The 21,151-nt window shown below is 37.0% G+C and overlaps 1 protein-coding gene across 2 annotated transcripts in view; it reads right to left on the bottom strand.

Annotated features, from left to right (window-relative positions):
- Positions 1–416: 416 nt before the first annotated feature.
- The window catches only part of USP6NL (USP6 N-terminal like), a 118,839-nt gene continuing 98,104 nt past the window's right edge, over positions 417–21,151 (bottom strand). The window contains exons 11-15 of one of the 2 annotated variants that reach the window (XM_013943705.2): positions 19,138–19,232; positions 16,784–16,849; positions 16,595–16,694; positions 14,166–14,318; positions 417–3,805 (exon numbers count right to left, since the gene is read on the bottom strand). In XM_013943705.2, the coding sequence (XP_013799159.2) occupies positions 2,364–3,805; positions 14,166–14,318; positions 16,595–16,694; positions 16,784–16,849; positions 19,138–19,232 (1,856 nt within the window). In that variant the 3' untranslated portion in view covers positions 417–2,363. The remainder of the gene's footprint in view (positions 3,806–14,165; positions 14,319–16,594; positions 16,695–16,783; positions 16,850–19,137; positions 19,233–21,151) is intronic. The other variant, XM_067317309.1, reaches the window with a different exon arrangement.

Raw genomic sequence — 21,151 nt, 5'->3', positions numbered from 1 at the left:
TGCAAAAGCACTATAAAGATCGTACCCATATTGCTTAGGCTAAAAATAAACATGCACAAACAAATTAAAAAGGATGTACATCAAATATAGATACACCATTCATTTCTGAAGAGCATCATTTGTGCTAAGAGCAGAAGCGCAGTTTTGAGCTAATCAAACATGATTAAAAAATAAAGACAGAACAACATAAGCTTAATTATTATTATTTTAACATGTTAAAAATACAGTCACATCAAAATAGATACACAGTTATAAAACTGTTGCAGATGACATAAGAAAATAGTGTGTATATATTTTATATATAAAAATCTACAGTATTTACTAATGCTGATACATATTTTGGAGTCTTGCACAAATAAATTGTACAGCTTTGTTATGAATTACAGAACGATTGTTAAACACTGGGATTATTACACTTAGCCACAATATTATATACATACATTTCTAAGCTGCTGTAAGCAATCAGAACTAAGGTAAGCCCAAGTCATATTTATCTTCACAATTTTAGTTCAGAGTTTCAGTGTAGTGCTTTGCTACTGTTACTTCGCTGCAGTTTGCAATTTTTAAAATACAAAATTGCCCCATTCATTAAAAATTACATCAGACACATTATATACACAAAAGAGTTTTCTGAAATACACTAAGTAAATGTTAATTCTGTTTGTAAAAATTGTTTTACTTCTGTACCTTAAAACTTACAGAGCCAACCTGCAGCAATAATAGGCACTAAAGCTCATTCTTTAAAGGAAAAAAAAAAAAAAAAAAAGAAGTTATCCATTTCTATGTCTTCAGTTAACAAATCTTACAAAACAAAACACAAACAGGACAGCCTCCCAAACCATCCAAACCTGACGTTGATACCAACGTTTGGTACTAAAGCATTAGAGAACCTCTCTGCTAAGCGCTCCAAGGACCTCTTCTGGCAGGATCCTTGTCGGCCTCAACTCCCATTGGTTTCAACCAGAGTTCGGTGCATTCGGCACTTACAGGACTGCATCCCACACACGCCACTTAGCCGGCAAATTTTTTCACCCCCATTTCACAGTCAATGAAAGGAAAGGAAAACATGAAGCACAAAAGGCTGCAAACACTCATTAAAAATACTTATATTACCAGCAGTCTACTGAGCTTCCTATTAACAGTCAGGATCATTTTAGTGTAAAACAACATACAGTCTCTCAGCAGCCTAAAAGCACAGCAGCACATGCCCAATCGCAGGCACGAAGCTACCGGCTCTTTGGGAAAAAAAGGGCAAAACATAACATGAACTTGACATGACGAAGCTTCGGAGAAGGGACACCGCATATGCGCACAGCTCAGGGAATATCACGTCTCCACCAGCTCTCAAACTCCTGCATATACTGCACAAAAGTGTCAAGGAGCTGGTAATTTCCCCCTACCCCTGAGATGTGGCCCTGCGACTAATTTTAGTTGCACAGCACAGCATGGCAAAACGCGAAGGGTGCAGCACCATTTCTGTATCTGGCATTACCTACACTGTGCTCAAATGTTTTGCATATAGGACGGCATTCTGAAAGAAGATTTGGGTGCAAAGGTAAAAACTCCCCACTTCCAAGGCACCTCAAAACCCAGAGACATGCTACACTCAGACTGCCCTGATTGTAAGCACCATTTCTTAGCCAGATTATAGAGACGTTTTTGGCTTTCTGGTTTTGCCAGCCTGCTCCTTCTTGCTGAGGAAAAAGACAAAACAGTAGTTAAAGGACAGGAAATTAACTCTCACATAAGATTAAATTAATAATCCCAAAGCGTCTCTCCTGCCCAGAACAGATACTGGGATACTGAGGCAGTTGTATAAAAATGACAGAGATTCCCATTCATAGTGAATGGCTTATCAAATAAATTATAAAGAAAAATTAATATGAAATAAAAGTACTTCACAAGCTTTGCCCAAAGTTAAATGCATTTACATTTAAATTCTTTAGCTCTTTTCCATATGCGTTTGTGTATATAAGCGCACTCACATGCGCACACACACACACATTCATACAGTGCATTAAAATGTCAGTTAAAATAAAACTTGTAAATGTGTTACAGGTTTTAGGCAGAAAGATCATAACACACGTTATTTAAATTTAAGGTACAATGAGAGTACTAGCCACGTTGTGTATATGATCTTATTGCTATTGCTATGTTTATGTGCATCAGATCACTTTCAACCGCTGCAATGCAAGTCTATGAACTCAACTAGCCTTTAGGGAAAGTCTGAAACATCTTTCAAATAGTGTTGTTATTTTTCAGAGTTGCATGAACTGTCCACATTTCATAGAAGAACCGAGGTGGACTACTAGTGACACAAACTGGTTTTGGTTCTTGTCATTTTAGTAAGTAGAGACAGGTTCTCAGAGGAGCACGGATTCATGCACGGACAATCCATCATTTCTGTTTCGGTAGTGTTGAGTTTGAGCTGATGGGTTTGAGTACTGGTATGGCGGTGAACCACGCTCTTCAAAGGCTGGTGAAGTCCTGTATCTTATTGGACTATCAACAGAAACGGCAGGAAGACTGTTGTCTTGAAAAGGTGTTGACTGAAAATGCTGATATTTCTGGAAATTATCCAAGTGGCCCTTGTTAACATCTTGGCTCCAGGGCTGCCTATATGGCTCATGTCTATATATATATGCAGCATCTGGCCACTCTCTATCTTCTGGTAAGTAATCCACTGGTGGGATTATGAATTTGACCCCTGTGGGGGACCTTGAATTGCTGGGATAAGCATCAATAGGGGCTACTTCTATCTGACCAGGGCTTGGTAAAAAAGAATTTTGGCGACTGGCAGGGTAAGAATTCATTTGTGATTTATCCGGAGAATAATCTATGGAAACAAAAGAACCATATGGCCTACCAGAAGGGCTGGTTCGATTCCCAGGGTAATGCAGGGGAATAGAGCTTGTATTGCCTATGCTGGAGACATGCTTTGGAGGATTTCCATGGTAAGTAGGTGGGTTACTGTAAGATGGCAGTGGATGCTTTACATTCAATCCATGAGGTGATCCATCAAATTGGGACGAATATTTTGGAGATCTGGGTTGTGAAGTGAAGGTGTAGTTATTGGATATTTTTAGCGGAGTCGGTATTTTTTCAGTTTGCTTTCTTGGACTGTTAGAGTATGTTACATGCCTAGGACTTTGTGGATGAGCTCTCTCCAGCATCTCTTCAACAAGATTCTCATTTTCATGATCAACTTCTGGAACATTGTCATACTGTGATGCATTAGACCCTCGCTTACCTTCATCAGCATCCAAAACCCTCATCTTTTGCTTTACATTCAAAGGCTGTGTTTCTCCAGGACTTGGTGGTGAGGCTGAAATAGAATGGTTTATTGGCCTTCCTTTCACCTCTGCAGCAAGTTTCATAGTCTTTTCAATTATTTTGATATCAGATGGTTTATTCCACTTCGGTACAAATTCCCTTCTTGTATTTGAAGTAGCATTAGAATTTTGGTTAGCAGCTGCATTATTATATTGTCTTGAGTTGTCTTGCCCTGTTTGCTGAGGTTTTCTTCTGATATCTACCTCATTCTTAGACTGATCGCTCTGTGTCTCTATTGGTCGAGGCTTCTGCTGTTTTAAAGAAGGCTTTTTTTCCAGTGAATTAACTCTTTTTCGGTTATTTGGTGAACTTTCCAATCCTTCTCCAGGAGGTGGTCTCCTCTCTGTCCTTCTTGTTGTTTGTGTACCAGTGTTGTTCTGTCCATTGAGCATTGGAGTGAAGTTAAGCACAGCAGGCTGAGGTCCTGGTGGAATTTGCCCCAATGGCTTCTTTGGAAATTCATCTTCTTTACCTAAAATAAGAACAGTAATAATGTAAATTCACCTTTGTACAGAAGTTTGCTTGTGTGACTTCTAGAGCAAACTAAAAATAACTACCGACTCAGTTATCCAAGCCTCTCTCTATGTCACCATTCTGCTAAACACCTCAAAGGTTTTTCTGTATATCCACATAACACAGACTTTGTTCAGGCTCTCATCTCTCAACCAGTTACTCTAGTCTTCCTTTCTGCAGCTGATGCAATCTCGACAAGCTTTTGTTCATTCATGACACTGCTGCAAAAAAATCATTTTCAGAGATGATACTTCAGCTACTTTACCTACCCTGTATGCACCCCTCCTCCCACTGCCCCATCATCACACTAAATAAAAACTACTTTCTTCACTTTCAGGATCCTTTCTGAGATCTCTCTCCCCATCTATCATCTTCCATTCACTCATCTCTTCATATTTACCTTTGGTATGCTACACTGTCAGCTCCTCCCTCACAGGCACTACCTTCCTAACAGACATCCTTGAACCTCCTCTCACTTCTTGTGTTTGCCTGAAGCTCCCCTTAACATCTGCACAGTTACGTCCTTGTTTTGCTTCAACCCCTGGTTAGAAATCTCATTTTCTGTATTAAAAAGCCACAGTATATCTAAGAGACTCCAGACAGATTTATTATTTTTTTCAATTCAGTTTTTTATCAGGTATAAAACAATCTAAGTAGCTAATACTGATATCGTCTACATGACGATTGTAGTTCAAAGTTCAATGGGCAAGTTTTGCCAAACACTATTACCAAGGACATCATTTACAGTGTGAGGACGCAAACGGAGAGTTGTCTCATTTTGGAGCTCAACATATCGCAACAGCCACTGGCAAACACCAGCACTGTGTAAGGACTCAAAATAGTTCAGGTTGGAACTACGCAGAGAATAAAGAAATGTTTCATTGTTTGACATTGTTGATATAACAATTTACATCAAGCTTTCACTGAAGTCTTTCTCCCTAGCAGTCCACACCCTTCTCATCCTCAGTGACATTCATATGATAAAGTCTTTTATTGTATCCACTTACATATAACTTCTTTAACTATGTGTAATACATTTCTTTCCCATTATAAGTAAAGGTCAAATACTTATTGTTAAATTTATTAATTTATTTAATGTTCAATTTATCAAAAAATAGACTTTTAAAGTCAGCATAACCAAACAAATCCCACTGTGTATCCATTTATTAAGTAAAACTCTACTGAAAGGAGAGGAAAAAAAGAAATAACTGCTTTGTTATGCAAAGAAATTATACAAAAAGGCTGTCAGTGAAATAATTTTGTTTAATTCTTGCTTCTTCCCAAGAGACAAGAAATACAGAACCTCTCTCCATCATCAAAGATCTTAAAGTTAAAGTTTGTTTCTCACTCTTACTAGTTATTTACGAATAAATTCATATGTCTATACGGGTTCACATGAGTAAACACATAAATGTGTCTATCTCTAATATGAGTGCAGTGGTTAGAAGCATTAAGAGAACCACATTAATTTTTACAATCAACATTATGAGTTCCATCTTTGATGACTGGTTCATGGTAGAGGTAGACAAGAGAAAGCCAGCAGCCAAAGTCAGTATTATAACAGCATCAATGAACTACCAGCAAGAATCAGTTGCCATATAAACTAAAAGAAAACTTACAGTTTGGGCCAGCTAGAACATAACAGGAGGACAGGAGAGAAAAATACAATGAGGCCACGTGCGCTGACAAAAATCACTAAATAAAAAGTACTTAACAGAAGTCTGGTTTTGCCAAACAATTAAATTAGCTTTTTCTCAATTTCCAAAGTCTTCGCACGAGGCCAATGGTCAGAACCTGACCCTTTCCTTCAGAAATGCACAACAGCAAAACTTCCACTTGCACTCCAGCCTCCTTGGGTTTGCTGTAGAAACGCCCTCCACTTATTTTCTCCTAGTTATCCTCTAATCAGTTAGGATCATACAATTATTTAGCTACGCAAACCTACTCTCTTCCAGGGAAAGTGGTCAGCGTCTACCTATTACCTTAAGAAGTTGCACATGCTGAGCACCCGCCGCAATGACTTGTCCCCCACGTGTTAAATCACCTTACAGGATTGTACAACTGGCACACATAGGAGTTATGGGATACTATAAGAAAACGACCCCTCAATCTCTGTAAATTACTTGATTACACAAAGATAATTTATGTTTTTGTATGCAATAAATTCTTTAGAATATTTTAGAATAAATTCTTTAGCAAAATGATTTTTCTTCCATTCTTGAAGTTCAACCATTCAAGCTACATAAAAAACCTGAAGACAAGTTCATCTAGTAACTGCAATGCTTCCTTTGTTTGTACAAAGATGTTAAAAGCATCAAACATTTTCCTTTCTTCCAGCTTCTACTCTTCAAGAAATGCAGACAGAGCAATATGGGATCCTTTGAAATACACTTGCTTGTACAAAAAAGGGGTGTTTTCTTTTCTTTTTCTTTTTTTTTAATTTCACACACTTAAGGTTCTTATTACCATTAAGCTCTAATAAAACTTAAGTGAGAAAACTGCAGATATTTTTACTGAATTCTATCAACACTGCTTTGAAGATCACATTCTGTCATCTTTCCTTCATATTTCAGGTAAAAGACCACATTACAACTAGGTACATATGGTCCACACTGTTTAGATGTGCCATGCTGTAACAGGAATTATAGCTGTACAATGAATATCAGAGCAGTCTTACCATGTCTGTTGTGAAACTGTTAAAACCTGGAAATTAATTCACATACTGAGTAACGGTCAAAGTGTTCAAAGACAACAATAGCTCATTTAGAAGAAAACGGTTGCATGCTAACAGCATGACACTAGGCTTTTAGCTTTTTATATGTTGGTAATACTGGAGCTTAGCACTTGCAGAGGAAGCAAAAATATGGAACAATGTGTATGTGTGGAAGGGAGGGGTCAGTGGGAGTAATGGGGAAAAAAAGAAATATGGTTTTATATCTCAGCTACAAGGCCTCCAAAGAATTTGCATGAACTTAGCTCACACTGAACAGACATAGACTGCTTAGCCAACAGCATTTGCATCTCAAACTTTAGGAAAGGCCTTATTGCTGGAGACACTCAATTTAGAAATCAAAGATAAAAAGCACATGCCTAGGTTTCAAAAATGCCTGAGCTATCATCTGCCTCCTGTCATACCAAACATCCAAAGGAAAGGAGCTCTACCAGGATTCACGATGCTGCAGCACAAAGACATCCACCAAAGTGGTCACCTTCGAAAGGTAAACTAAGTTGTTTTAAACTGAAAACATGTATTTAATTCTAATTTAAAAAAATACATATAAAATACATACATACACACATTTCATTCTTGAAAACAAACAAAAACTCCTAAAGTTTTTTTTTTTAAATGACAAAATTAAACAGGAAGAGAATAACTAAATCTATCACCATGCATGTTCATACAAGGAGACATTCCTCAAATGCACAGAACAGCATGCAAACTATGCCTATGAATGTTTCAGGCAGGCCACTGTCATCAAGAATAGCAACAAAACAATGATGTTGCATGCTGGCAAGAATGAGAGGAAAAAAAGGAAATAAAAGCAAAAAGCTGAGTAAAAGAAACCGCAATGCAAAAGCAAACAGAAGAAACTAAGTCACAACAAATACCTCTGCTGGTAAGATCTTGCCAGAGAAGCATGCAAAAAGCACTTAAGAGTGCATATCTTCTTAAGAGCTACATATCTTTTATCTATCTATCCATTTTCTTTTCCAAATCTGCCTAAAACCTTACATGCAGCTTCAGCCCTCAGCTGCACCACTTCAGCTAAACTCGTTGTTCAAATCCCTCAGATCTCAGTGTGCAGAAATTTTGTTTGGATGTTTTCAAGGACCTTAAATTGAATCTGCTTGTGCTGTTGAACCTGAGTTAATTCGTTATCTGGCCATACCTGTCTGACCAAAGAAATAAGAATAGAAGCACTTCTGAATTCCACAAAAAGTATTTCTGGGGCAAGTGCTTTTCTGGGCAAACTATGATTTTTACACACAAGGTTTACAGACATTTTAAAATAAGAATTTAAGAGCAGAGCTGTCCAGTTCAGCAGCAACCTCTATCATCATCAAACATGCGGGCACACTGTGCCTATGTCTTCTGGAGCTAAGCGGGCAATCAGGTGTGTCCTGGGCCGCCAGGATTTGCACGAGATGTAGAACTGGATAATTCTCATTCTTCTCTCCCCACTTCCTTCAACAAAACAGATTTCTAGACAGTTTGTTTATTGGGTTTTCCCAAAGACAAATGTGATAGCTTATATCATAATTTACAGAGCTGGTCCTACGGGATTTTCTATTCTTCCTTGAAAAGAAAGGTAGTGATTTAGTTGCCCTGTTTGTAGCAACAGTGAAAAATAAACGAACAAAGAAAAATGGGTGGAGAGGGCAAAGAATGAGAGAAGAGGAAGTAGAGGGAGAGAATTTAAACAAAACAAGAACAGTCAAGTGTTTGTTTGCTGCAGGGAAACATAATACCTGACATGAAAAGGAGCAAAACAAATATGAGCAGATCTGTCTATTTCCCAAAAGATAAAAATTCAAGTCATATTAAAGAAAGTTTTATTCTACTGATTTATTCCTGCTCTAACAAGTCTTGGTCACCACCCAGTGGAAGTCGATCTCAACTACAGGACTTTACAGATAATTGCTTTAGGAGGCACTAACAGCCTCATGCATTGAATAGCAGACATATAATTGGAGTAAAGTGCTTTAAGTGCTCTCTCTGGTGAACAACAGTCTAGTCCTTAATTTTCAGCACCAGAATACATGCACTTTGACTGTTCTAACACAGTTTTCAAGGATGGTAATGGTCATAAAAACAACTCTTAAAATGACATCTGGATATTTTGTGTTTATTTTGCACCATCGACTTCCCAGCTTGCTTGCTCAGTTTACAAGTCCAAGAGAATTTTAAAGAAATTTAAGTGCTTGCACCAGAAGCTCCGACTGCTGTCTGAAAGTCAAACTCTGTTCCTCCTCCTTTATATGCCATCATCGGCAAAGGAGATGCTGAAATGAAATCTTGGCTGACAACTTGATGGCGGTGGAACCAAATACACAGTTTGCCCCTCTGCAGCTATGCCAATTCTGTAGCACTGACACTAACAAAGAACTTACTTTATAAACCTCTGCGTTTAGATAAGTAGGGGAAAGATTAACAAACTTGCTGGTCAATCCGAAGCTACATGTGGCTAGCTTTATGTCTGCAAAGTATCTTAAAAATAAAAAATTCTAAATTCAGTCAATTAATTTTACATCACTAATTCCACTTTCTTTTTCCTGGGAACTCTGACTTCTTGAAAAGGTCTGTCAAAGGACTACGAACAATAACCATGATAACTACCTGGATCATATTTAACAAAAATATGTAAGTTTTAAACAGCAAAGATTTTTAAATGATGCAAAGCCAATGTCTAAAACTGCTCAAAATAATACCATTCCATATTCCAATTTCCTTCATAGTACTGTAAAACACTCATATCACACCAGAAACAAGGCAGAAAAATTAGTTGATTAAAATGTGAAGTGCATTGTATGAAATAGCTACTTGTGTATTCCTGACACATAAGCGAAAAATCCAAAATTCCTCTGAAACAAAACAAAATCAAAAGAGACACAGCATTAGAAACAGTAAAGTCAAGCTGAGCTACATATCACTATCATTTTGGCTATCATAAGATTAACAGCAGAGATAAGACATTATTTAATAGACTATTAGTTTAGTATATATTTCTGGACTGCCACAGATTATTTAGAATAGACAAATATATGACTAAGATATTGATAATAACTGTCATTAAAATTTAAATTTAAAGACAAACAGCAGATAAACATTTATAAATCTGTGGCAACCATAAGATTCAAACTTCTTTGCTTGTTGTCCCTGAATATAGAAAAGACTGGGAGAGGCAACTATGTCAGATGGAGTTTAAAGCAGGTGTTACCCCACACAGAGATAACTAAAATGATCAAGAGGACAACAGCAGACTCTAAATTAGGCAGTATTTCTTTAAACTTAAGGTTCAAGACCTTTTTCTCTGAATTAAGGTCTACTAAACTTTCAGTCATAAAAAACTGAAAGTCCCAGGATCCACCTCTCCTCCCTTTTCAGGGCATCTTGCATCAAAACATGGGTCAGAAATTGTCTCAAGAGTAGACCTGAGGGCCTCCAGTCTTGATCTTGGGCCTGACTGACTTAGCTATGAAACAGTAGATTATTGAACTATTTCATTCATGTACTTTTATGTAGAACATAGAACTTTCATTAGTAAGTACTTTCATTTATTACAGTCAGACACTACATATAAACACCCAATCAATATATTGTTCATTAAACTACATTATTTATTAATAGCAGTCCTACAGGAATAACTTATGGTAAAGCAGGAAATTTCATCCATATTTTGTGAGCATTTCAAGCATTTTTTTGCTGTTGTTTTAAATAAAAGACATGAAAGAAGGAGAAAAGAAAGGAAAGAAACTGCGTCAAGAAATTTTGGAAATCAACAGCAGCTCCCAAGGAAGTTCCTTCCGCTATGCTCTAGACATTGTCCTTAAAACAAGGAATAGATTTGCCCACCCTGCTTCAGATCTGGCTCCTTAAGAAGATGTAAACAGGAGTCACACGGATTTAGAGGAGGGTGCTACTCGAGAACCTGCTGTGGGGTGGAGACCCTTCCAGGCAACCCAGAAAATATTAGGCCATCCTTTCCTACTAAGTCTGACTGAGAATACGTCAGAAGAAGTACCTTAACGGACCGTTTATGCTGTATAACTATTGCAGCTCGTCCTCTGAGGGCTTGATAAGCAAGTGGCTTGCCAAGAAGCAGTGTATTTCTCCATATTGTCTACTGTCACCACACAGTCCCTGCCATGTAGACACCTACCTTGGGTTTTTGAACAGCCTGTAGCTTAGGAGCCATCCTCTGATGGTCGTCCCTGCAAAGTACAGGCTATCCTATACTGACCAGCACGTAGACTGGAATTTACCAGGAAAAGGGATGAAAATCTGCACTCTGCTTTATGCAAAATAGCCCTGGCAGTGGCAAAGGCATTCAGCTGAGGTCCCTAAATTAGCATGATCCATTCAGCTGCGCCCCAGAACATCAATGTTCCAGTTGAGCATTTCAAGGGTTTTATCGGTGAGAAAGCAAAGAATTTCCCCTCCTCTCTCTTCCGGAGAGAAAAAGGAACTCTCTAATTCAGTGGGAGAAACCACAGGAGCAGCAAGCCAGAGAAAGCCACCTCAGACATAGCCAGACATCCACTTTAAGGTAATGCAAAAGTTAATATCTCTTAATATCCTACCACAGTTTACCCTAGTAGGGCAGGAAAATCTATACAGCCTAACAAAGGATGCCAGATGGAAAATTCCACAGAGTTTAATTAGCTCGCTGCTATTCCTGGATGACAGATACTGATGCAACTGTCTGCTGGAGATTTTTTTTTTTTTTAACACTCATTTTTATTTTAGTTCTCAGTAATTAAAGGTGTAATTGTTGCTCAACGTAAAATATACAAGACATGAAGCGGCGCTCCAATTTCAGCCGAGAAAATGAAAATAAACATTATTTTCCTCAGACTACAACAAATACACAAGCCAAGAGTCTGGTATTTTTGTGTGTATTTCTGCATGACATATAATGATTTCCTAAGTTCTATGTAGAACTGAAAGAAAAATTGTAAAGACAGACTGAAGGTAGCACAGATAGTAGAGTCAGACACACACGTGAGCAAGGCTGAATGTCTAGAGAATGCTGAGAACCTGTAGAAAAATATTATTGCCTGAAGACAGTGATTAGTAAAACCAAAATGAACATCAGAGTTGAGAAAAAAAAAAAAAATCAACGGCTTGTGAAATTCATATGAAGAACAAATGAGGCAGTCTCACTCAACTACAGATAACAGCAGACAAATCAGTTAGATTTCCAAAGATTAGGAGAAAGGCATTTTATATTTATTTTGTGAAAGGTTAAGTAATGTTCCCATTTACCCCGGCAAAAATATACCACGCAGAAAGACTTTCCCAGGCTACCTTGAAATGAAAAAGAAAAAAGCTCACTTCCTCATCCAGCACTGAAATATATTTCACTTTAGCTTAGCTTTCCTTATTTTTATTTTAAAATTAAACCATTCAGGATGAAAAAGAGGCATTTTATTGACACTGATGTTGCTTTAGCTATCCAAAAGAAAGACCCAATATGGCTCAAAATAATTGCTGCCTTATCAGGTACTCACATCAAAAGTCACTTCTTAAGCATACAAGGTATGAAACCCAGCAACTTGCATCCCATTGCCAGAACGTCTCAGCAAGGAGCTGTATTTGCTACCTTTTGCTTTGGGCCTCTACAAGAAGATTCTTTATGTCTCACACTATGTTACTGCACAGCAAGGTGGAGGTTGGTTCACGTGAATGTGTTTCACATTCTCCCAAAAGAGAAGCCTTAAAACCAAGTAAGTTAGGAACAAACTTCCTGCCTTCGTTTTTTCCATCAAGCAAATTTCCAGTAAATTCTCTATTTTTCCCAGCAATTCTTAACAAAAGTTACCCATATGTGATTTGCTAGACTGAAAAAAAACACTACCTCAATCACATAGCAATCTAGCAATTCATAGCAAACCTCTCCTTACTCCACAGCTACCACATCTCCAAGTGGAAACCAGAAACTTCTCATTGGTGAATTTCTTTTATCACTTCCATGAAAAATCCACCCAACCACAAACAAGTTCAGCTTCTGAGAGGGAGGTGGGGGGAACCCTCACTGTTCACACAAAATCATGAAGAACTCTGTATTTAAAATTTAACAGAAAACACTCCAACGACCCTATCTTCCTTTAGCATGATAGAGTGGAATTGACGCTAAAAGACAAAGTTGGTCAGTGACATATTTGCTCAAATCCAGTCACCATGATCAAGCATCAGGCGAAAAAGATGTCTGACAAAGAAGGCAACTGAGGAGTAGTGCTGAAGGGAGCAACTTACACTGAAGAATGAGAAAGGACCAAAACCTAGCTTGGAAAAGAGGATGGAGAGAAGGCAGGATGGAGAGAAGGCAGGATGGAGAGGCTGTGATTAGAAAGGGGGAGAAACAGTGAGAGCAGGGATATGGGGAGGACCTGTGGAGTCACTGATCAGGGAGTCTACGGATTGGAAGGAACGAGAAGACAAGAAGGAGCAGGAACTAGGCTTGCTGGGACCTACGAGGGGTGGGAGAAAGTATGATGGGAGAAATGTTACAGAAAGTCACAATGAGGGAAAAAACTAACAACAGGGAACAAAAGCAGCTAGAAACATGGGACAAGAAGCCAAAATGATGGGAAGCAAACGTACAGAAAGTGTCTGACTAGGCCAGACAGACAAGTCTGCTGAAGAACCTGAAGAAATGCATATCTATTAGTGATGAGTGGCCCTGAAACAGCTCAATACTGCATGCAATAAATAAGGGCTACAGAAAAATTAAGCTCTGTAACAAAACTACAACTTCAAATAACTTCAAGAACATATCACAACAAGGCTACATAGTCAACCTTTATTCCGACATTTCTTACTTTCTGAAAGCTAACCTTAACAACTTTATTTTAAGGTCATTTCTGCCATATTTTTGTAACTTTATAAGTTTATTTTATAAATTATTTTATAAATTAACAGGCATAAGAAGAACTGTGAATAATTACAAGAAAAAAATTAAAGATATTGGCCATAGGGATAGAAAAGATAATAGAATCTCAATACAGGAAGAAGAGATCCATCACACATCTCAAAAGCAGCATTCAGAGAAATAACTGTCCCTGCTCTGCAACTGAAAAGCACACACAAAGGCTGAGAACAAATGAAGAAAGCAATCCAGTTAAACACCCAGAAGATCCATCACCCGCAAAGAATTCCAAAGCTGGATTTGGCTAACAGGAGAAAGTATTTGACCTGGTTTATTTCACAGCTAATCACGCTGCAGAACAATTTAGAGTCTCAGAAAACATGCTGCTTCCAATAATTGGGAACCTTGATTTTTAATCTTCTGTCTTGCACGTATTTCCATCCAAGTTAATAAAATTATCAGAACATGGGATGCTTTAAAGTACCCTGCACATAAAGTACTTCGTCATTAGCTTGCAACCAGTAAATAAAATACCAAAAAAGAGCAAACTCATGAAATGAAGTATGCTGTTTTTCAACTGTAAAATATTTTGGGGAAAAAAAAAACACTATGCACTGATGAAAAAACAAACATTTGCATAATTTTTAGCAGCATGAATTAACACTTTAAAAATGGACCATGTGTGAACAGCTCTGGGCTTCTAAATCTGCATGTGTTCAAGTCTCTTACCAGCTGCTGGTAAATCCAACTTTGCTCGTTTCAATTCTGACATAGAATTTTGGAGCTGCTCTATTACAAAGTCATCTTCATAGAAGAAATCCTTGGCTAGAGTCTCCTGCAGAAATTCTACAAGCTCTTCCATTTGTAATTTCATCAAATGCTCTAGGTAAGAAGAAAATATTAGAGATTAAAAATATCTTGAGGATGAACATTAAATTTAGAAGATGTACTTAAGACATTAGATGTTTTTATAAATTCTCCAATAACTTTCAGGGTGGAATGAAAAACACCTATTAATTAAGCAGGAAATAGAATTCTACACTAAATAAAATCTATAAAATACATTAAAAAATCACTTGCAAATTCACATGAAAACGCTTTCCACTTATTCTCTGCTTAAGACAAAGTTTTCTAAAACGGAGCATCTTCACAAAAAATAAATCAAAGTCACCCTCTTTCAGCCTTCCTATGTTATGTTCAACAGTTTTACAGGTCTTTATTTTTCAGCCTGCATCCTCAACTTACAAAACACTGTTGAAGATCTACAAGAAGTTCATCCTCCCTCTGTTTAAAAGCAGTGAAAGAGTCCAAAAATTGACATTTAAAGTATCTTCATTCATAACTGAATGAACTTCCAATGAAAAGAGTATGGCAGTTCTCAGCTTAGAGCCACTGCTTTAGGCTCTCTGAAAATTCAGGTACTTTTTGCTGCTTCAGTTAATTCAGGTCACATTTTGAAAGTCATTTTACAGTTATCAGTTACAGATTTATTTTTCTTTCCCTTTTTTACAGAGCAATAAGACCACAATTTCCACACAAATGTATTTTGCTTGCAAGGCTGTAACTATGTACTTATACGGTTTCTTTAAGCGTATGTATGCTATCAAAAGTTCCAGAATGTAAACATTTTATACTTAAACCACCAAAACTTTTTTACCGCTGTAATAAAAATGCTCTTGGCAAGTATTGCACAATGACATTTTGTTTGGATAGCTATACTATCAACGCTTTTAAGGGTAGACACCAATGCGAGCAGAGACTGGAAAACAAATTGGAATTTGATTTTTCTTCTGTCATCATCTCTGCCAGTCCCTACTGCCTCTAGTCTAGTCTCTGTTAACATAAGCTAGGCTTAGTGTTTTGATTATGCAGAAAGTTGCTAGGTACTACAACGCAAGCAAAGCTGCACTAGGACTTTTTGCTCATTTTTTCCCCATAAAAACCAGGAGTGATCAAAAAAATTTTTCAAGTAGATGTCTATCCGTAAACAAAGAAGATGAACCAAAATGCTAAGCCTACCAACTTGCCTCCAAATGTTCAGCTTTCTTAAGTACAATAACTACAAGTGACAACATTTTTCATTTTTCAAAGCCATTTACAAACTAATGAACGCACCCCGGTGAGACGGTGATGTACTATCACCACAGTTCAATAAGGGTAAACTAGCAAGTAAATTAAGACATCAATTGTGCAAAAAGCTCCATGCAGACCTCTGAATTTACACAGAGTTAAATGACTTCACTGAGAAAGCCAAAGTCACAGAGGAAAATTTTATCAAACTCAAGCTACAAGGTAATTTACTGAGAAATGCCCAAGTAATTTAGAAGCTAACATCCATTCTCAAAAACTTTTGGAGTCCTTTGGAATTTATGGCACTAAATCACTTCGGAGCACCAGGCATCGAAGCTTTGGACAATTCTCTCTTCTCTTCACAATTCTAAATCCTAGTTTCTCTGTATGAAAGAGATGGAAGAAAAGGCCATCCGGGCAGTCTATGAAAATTTTGAATTTGAATTACATTCTCGGATAAACAATGTATAAAATGAGATATATACACTGCTGATTCCTGGCTGCTGGTTTGTTTGTTGATAGACCTCCAGGTATTTAGTGGCACAAGACATAGGCTTTAGTCTCTGGATTCTGTGTGCATTTTTTCATTCATATAAATCCTGTTGTGGCTAACAAACCATTTCCAAACCATGGAACCAAAATATTTTTTCCTCATTTTCTAGAAACAGCCACACAGCTCACCTTACATTGATGTTTAAAATAACTAGCTTACTGTAATAAATCTTATATTTCTCTATGAGTTGCTTACATTCACTAGACACAATTAGTGAAAATATAAAAATTTTTAAAGTCCTGTGCTGTAACTGTACTTGTCTAATCATTTAACAGAAGTATGATTTTTGGGCCAACTGTAACACCATCTAAAAGCTCATTGCCATGATTGTACCATAGTTTTCTTTTGGCAATCATACACAGTAATAACACAAAGATTTTGATCTTTTTGTGCATAGGGAGAGAAAAATACTCATTATAAATAGCATAAGCAAATAAGGGAAACTAAGATTTTCACAAAAGATCAGGCTACTCAAAATAAGAGCATAACCAGCTGAATCCCTGTTTAGTATTGAAGTGTTTGAGAGATTTCTTACTTCTGTGTAGTTTCATAATTGTGTAAGACATAGCAGTGAGAACCCGCTCTCCTTCAAGTATGTAGATATCCCATATCCTGAGGCTTAATGTAAAGGGAGTCTGCAACAACAGAATCAGCCAACAGTGTGAACACAGTCTGTCCCAACCCACAATTAAAAACAGAAATAGAAAATGGAAAACATACTCACACGATCAAGGAAACATTGGAAAAACCACTTTGTTGAGTAAAAGCTAGTGGAAACCTCCTGGGAGTCCTGTTGGAAAAAAAAAAAAGAGTTCAAAAACACTCACAAGAATCTAGAAATACCTTGCACTGTCCATGAAAAGATATTTTGCTCACTGATCAAATGGTCTTCTGGCTAAAGTACCCTAATGTTCTGTTCTTCGTACAGAATTAATTCAACTACATTAAGCACTGTTGCTTCACTCTAACAAATACTATTTCTCTCCTTTATAGTTTCTCTTCATCAACTTCATCTTAAGAAACACGTGCTTGAAGATGCAGAGGGGTACAAACATATCTTAGACCTTCATCTTATTCTTGGGACAGGGATAGAAGAGAATTAAATCCTCTCTCAATAAAATAAATCAACTATGTTCTGGAGCAGCCAGAGTCTGGGTCTCTGGGTCTCTTTGGTCCTTCACTTCTCTGCTAATAAGGCTGCCAATTCATGCCAAACGTTGAAACGATTTTGTGACAAAGACACTTATCTACCAGAAACCAGTCTAAGACAATCAATTTGTTTAAACACAAGACCTCAAAATAGCACCTAGACTGATACTGGATTTCATTGCTTAACTACGGGGCTCAGTTTCCACATGGCCCATATGGCATGCCAGTCTTTTCAGATATGGCTCCAGCCTCATTGCTCCATAGTAGCCCTTTTAAGGTGTTTGTGCAGTTAGAGGAAAGAAGAAAGTAAAAGTTCAAAAGTTAAGAAATTCTAAATTTTAACTACTGGATAACGTAACATTCCATGCTTGTGACATTTGGCTTTACCACAGATTTAAAGTATCCACAGTGAGAAATGATGAAAAATAATTTCTAATATTAATACAACTGAAATAATATTTATGAGCTATTTTCATTTTGAGTCCTAAAAAAAAAAAAAAGAACAAAAACCTTACTTTGAGATTTTCTAACCTATAAGAATGATCATCAGCCTACTGAAAGAAAAAGACATAATGGACACTTGATACAGTTCTATTAAATTTAGTGACACTGAACTAATTCACAAAAAAATAGTAATACTTCCTGATTTAAAACTGAAAAGAAAAAGATATAATAAATATATATAAGTAATTTTTCCCAGACCACTCCCAATAAAAGTGGCCAAGAACTCTCTAAGAAGGGAGTTATCAAAGCATTTAATTTCAATTAGGTTTTTCAATTACTTAAGCAACTTTTTTGCAGATCTTTTTCAAGTCTTTTCATCTTGCATCTACTGTAAAAAGTGAATCTACAACTTTCTTTTCAGAGCCAAGTCAGTTACAGAACTGGTCTTGATTTAATAAACTTTTTTTTTTTTTTTAATGTGACAAGATAGTTTTATATGACTAATTTTGACTTGACCTTTTAATATAAGATTTTTTTTCCTAACCAGATATGCCTAATTCTATGTTTTGTGCAAGTCTCACAGCATGTTGTTAAAAAAGACATTAAATTCTAGTTTATAATACAACGGGTACACATTAGAAACGATTCATCATTGTCAAGGTGCTAGTTTGCTCCTCAGTTGCTTTGTTTTTGCTAGGGAGATAAACATACTAAACAGAAAATAATATATTCCTGAGAAAATAATGTTTGTAAGCAGCTACAAGGTGTAGCTCTTACAAGGTGTTGCTGCACCTAAGCATCTCTTAACTACTATTTAAGACATGGAAATAGGGATTCTGGCAGAACCAACATGATTTTTAAAGAAAATTCTTGTGGACTATGTTAGAAGGGCATTCTACTACCATTAGAAAACTAAAATATGGCTGTTATTTGTTGCTTAGGATAAATGCACCAAAATTAACAAAAAAATGCATTATTTCTCATTTAAGAGCATTATAAGAAATAACGCTCAACATTTTACCTTTGAGAAAATGCTATTTAGTATGTTCAAATTTCAGAAAGACCCTCCACTGCTCCTATAAGAGTTACATTTTAAACAGAGATTAAAACTGGTTGGTTGCAAAGTCACCTCTGTCCACTCACAAGGTAGAGGGGTCTACACATGACAAATTTTTGATAAAATGTTTTAAAAGCAGCTTTTTATGCAGCAGTTTGCACAACGCCAAGTAGAAGACCCATATATTTGCCTTAATTCAGAGGTCAAAGTGAGACACACCATTTAATTACTTTAAGGATGCAATCAATTGATTTTAGCATAACTCAGCCAGGATGCTCCATGACTTTGTCTGCAATGAGAGCAATAGCACTTCTGCCTTTCAGAGCTTACCTGAGGATTCAGGTATTCTTAACCTAGTGGGGTAACCTAAACTGAAACAAGGTAGCAAACTAAGTTAGTATTGCTTTTATCCTGTTATAAATACTTACCAAATGTTGCTTAAGTTTTGACAAAAATTTTTTCAGTATTTTGTCATGATGTTCTTGAAACCTCAACAGTTTTGGAAAACCAGGAATAAAAAAACCTAAGAAAAGAAGTTGACCGTGTAACAGGTGTATGTACCATAAAATAACAGTAATTTTCAAAAAGGCTTTCAGAGCACTAAGAACATTATTCTTCTAAAGACCCCTGGAACTGAACAGATTTTCATAACAATGTTGCTATGCTCATGTAAGAATATGCATATTCTCCTGCCCTAATGACTCAATAAAACTTCAATACCTTCCCTTATTGTCTATCTTTAGATTAGTAATAGTAGATGACACCAGCTACATCAATCCTACATTAGCCTACCTCACTATAAGAGCATGTGGAAACCAAATTTTAAATTATTCATTTTTAATTAAACACTTTTTAAAGCAAAAAAACATTAATCAAGATTATGCCCTGCAAATTCATGACAGAAAGGCAGACAACACAGACAGCTACTAGAACCATCTGCACTGAAGAAAAGACCATGAAGAAAGACAAATAAGAGGATTATTCTACCAAGACCAACTATCATGAATAGACGATACAACGTAAAAACAGCGAGCTTACAGAATTGAAATTAAGGGCATATATAAAATCTTCAGTAGTTTTATGGATAATATGCTTGAGAAGGAAAGCACTAAGATCCCCTTCCACTTGAGTTTTCAGCAGAGTTTTAAGGAAAAAAAAAGGCTCAGAGCAGATGCATAATACCGGTCAAAAAAAGCGTGAGAAATGTGAAAGCAAGCAAGCATAGCTACACAGCAGGATAAGAGATCATTCAAAGATCTTTCAAAAAGCTTAAGCTGTGTTCAGATGAGAAAAACAGAAGTGATCAAACACTGGCAGATTAAGTATCAAAATGCAAAAAAGCAAATCTCCCCCTAAAAACAACAACTTGTGAAAGACATAAGAAATACTAATAAACCTACATTCAAACACCTCAGAAGCAGAAAACAGTGAATTTGATGGTGATTTTGTAGGGCCAACAATTGATCAAGTTTGAGGGGGGGGGGATTGTTCTGTGGGGGTTTGTTTTTGTTTTTGTTTTTTTGTTTTTGTTTTTAAAGTGCTCAGAGAAGATAAGCTCATACTAAAAGAGAGTTAATTTTTGCATGGAAGAGATCAGGGAGGCTCCCAAGCCAGAACGCTAAACAGCTCCAAAGGAAGTGAAGGATGAAATAGCAAAACATCTATTACTTGAAACCTCTTGCTTAAAATACCAGAGGACAGGAAAGCAGCTAACATGTTGTCAGGGGTTTTTTTTGTTTTGTTTTTGTTTTTGTTTTTAAAGGCTTTTCAGTTCGATATCTGTTAAGAAGAAACAGACAGAAATTATAATGAAGGAGGATGTGGTTAGCGGACATACAGATGGGTACAGTGCATCGGGGAAGACTCAACATGGCTTTTATAAAGAGAAGTCACGTCTCATAGACCTACTGGGGTTCCTTGAAGAAATCAGTGAGCATGTAAGCATGGGGATCCAGTGGGTATGGCCTACTTGGCTGTATCAAAGGTATTTGTTACGTTGCATCACCAAAGCAGCTCCATCTCTTCAGTCCATCTCCTAAAGCAGCTAAACCAGCAAGTTAAAAGATAGTAAAAGGTCAAAGACCAAAAAGCATTACAACAGAGGGAGATCACCCGTGAGGCTTCACGGGAGTTTGTGCTGGGACCTCAGTTGTTTGACACATGCCACGTGTTCACATTGTGGACATTTGGTGAAATGCTAGTCATCCTGAAAGAATAATAGAAAATCTAGAAAAAGTAAGAGAGGTGACAGAAATTATCAAAGTATACAACAGCTTCTGCGAGAAGAACAGCGAAACAGATTACAACAGGTCTGATGGGCCTGAAGAAAAGAAACAAGCAAGGGCAAATGTGAGGTATCTATAAAACGACAAGCAACATAGTAACGAACAGGGCATAAACTTCAATGTCTTCTCTAGCACAAAATCCAGAAAGCACCAGAGA

This window comes from Apteryx mantelli, chromosome 1, assembly GCF_036417845.1.
Source record: "Apteryx mantelli isolate bAptMan1 chromosome 1, bAptMan1.hap1, whole genome shotgun sequence".
NCBI lineage: Eukaryota > Metazoa > Chordata > Aves > Apterygiformes > Apterygidae > Apteryx > Apteryx mantelli.
The sequence above is the reverse complement of the archived record's forward strand: the minus strand, read 5'-3'. Positions and strand labels throughout refer to the sequence as shown.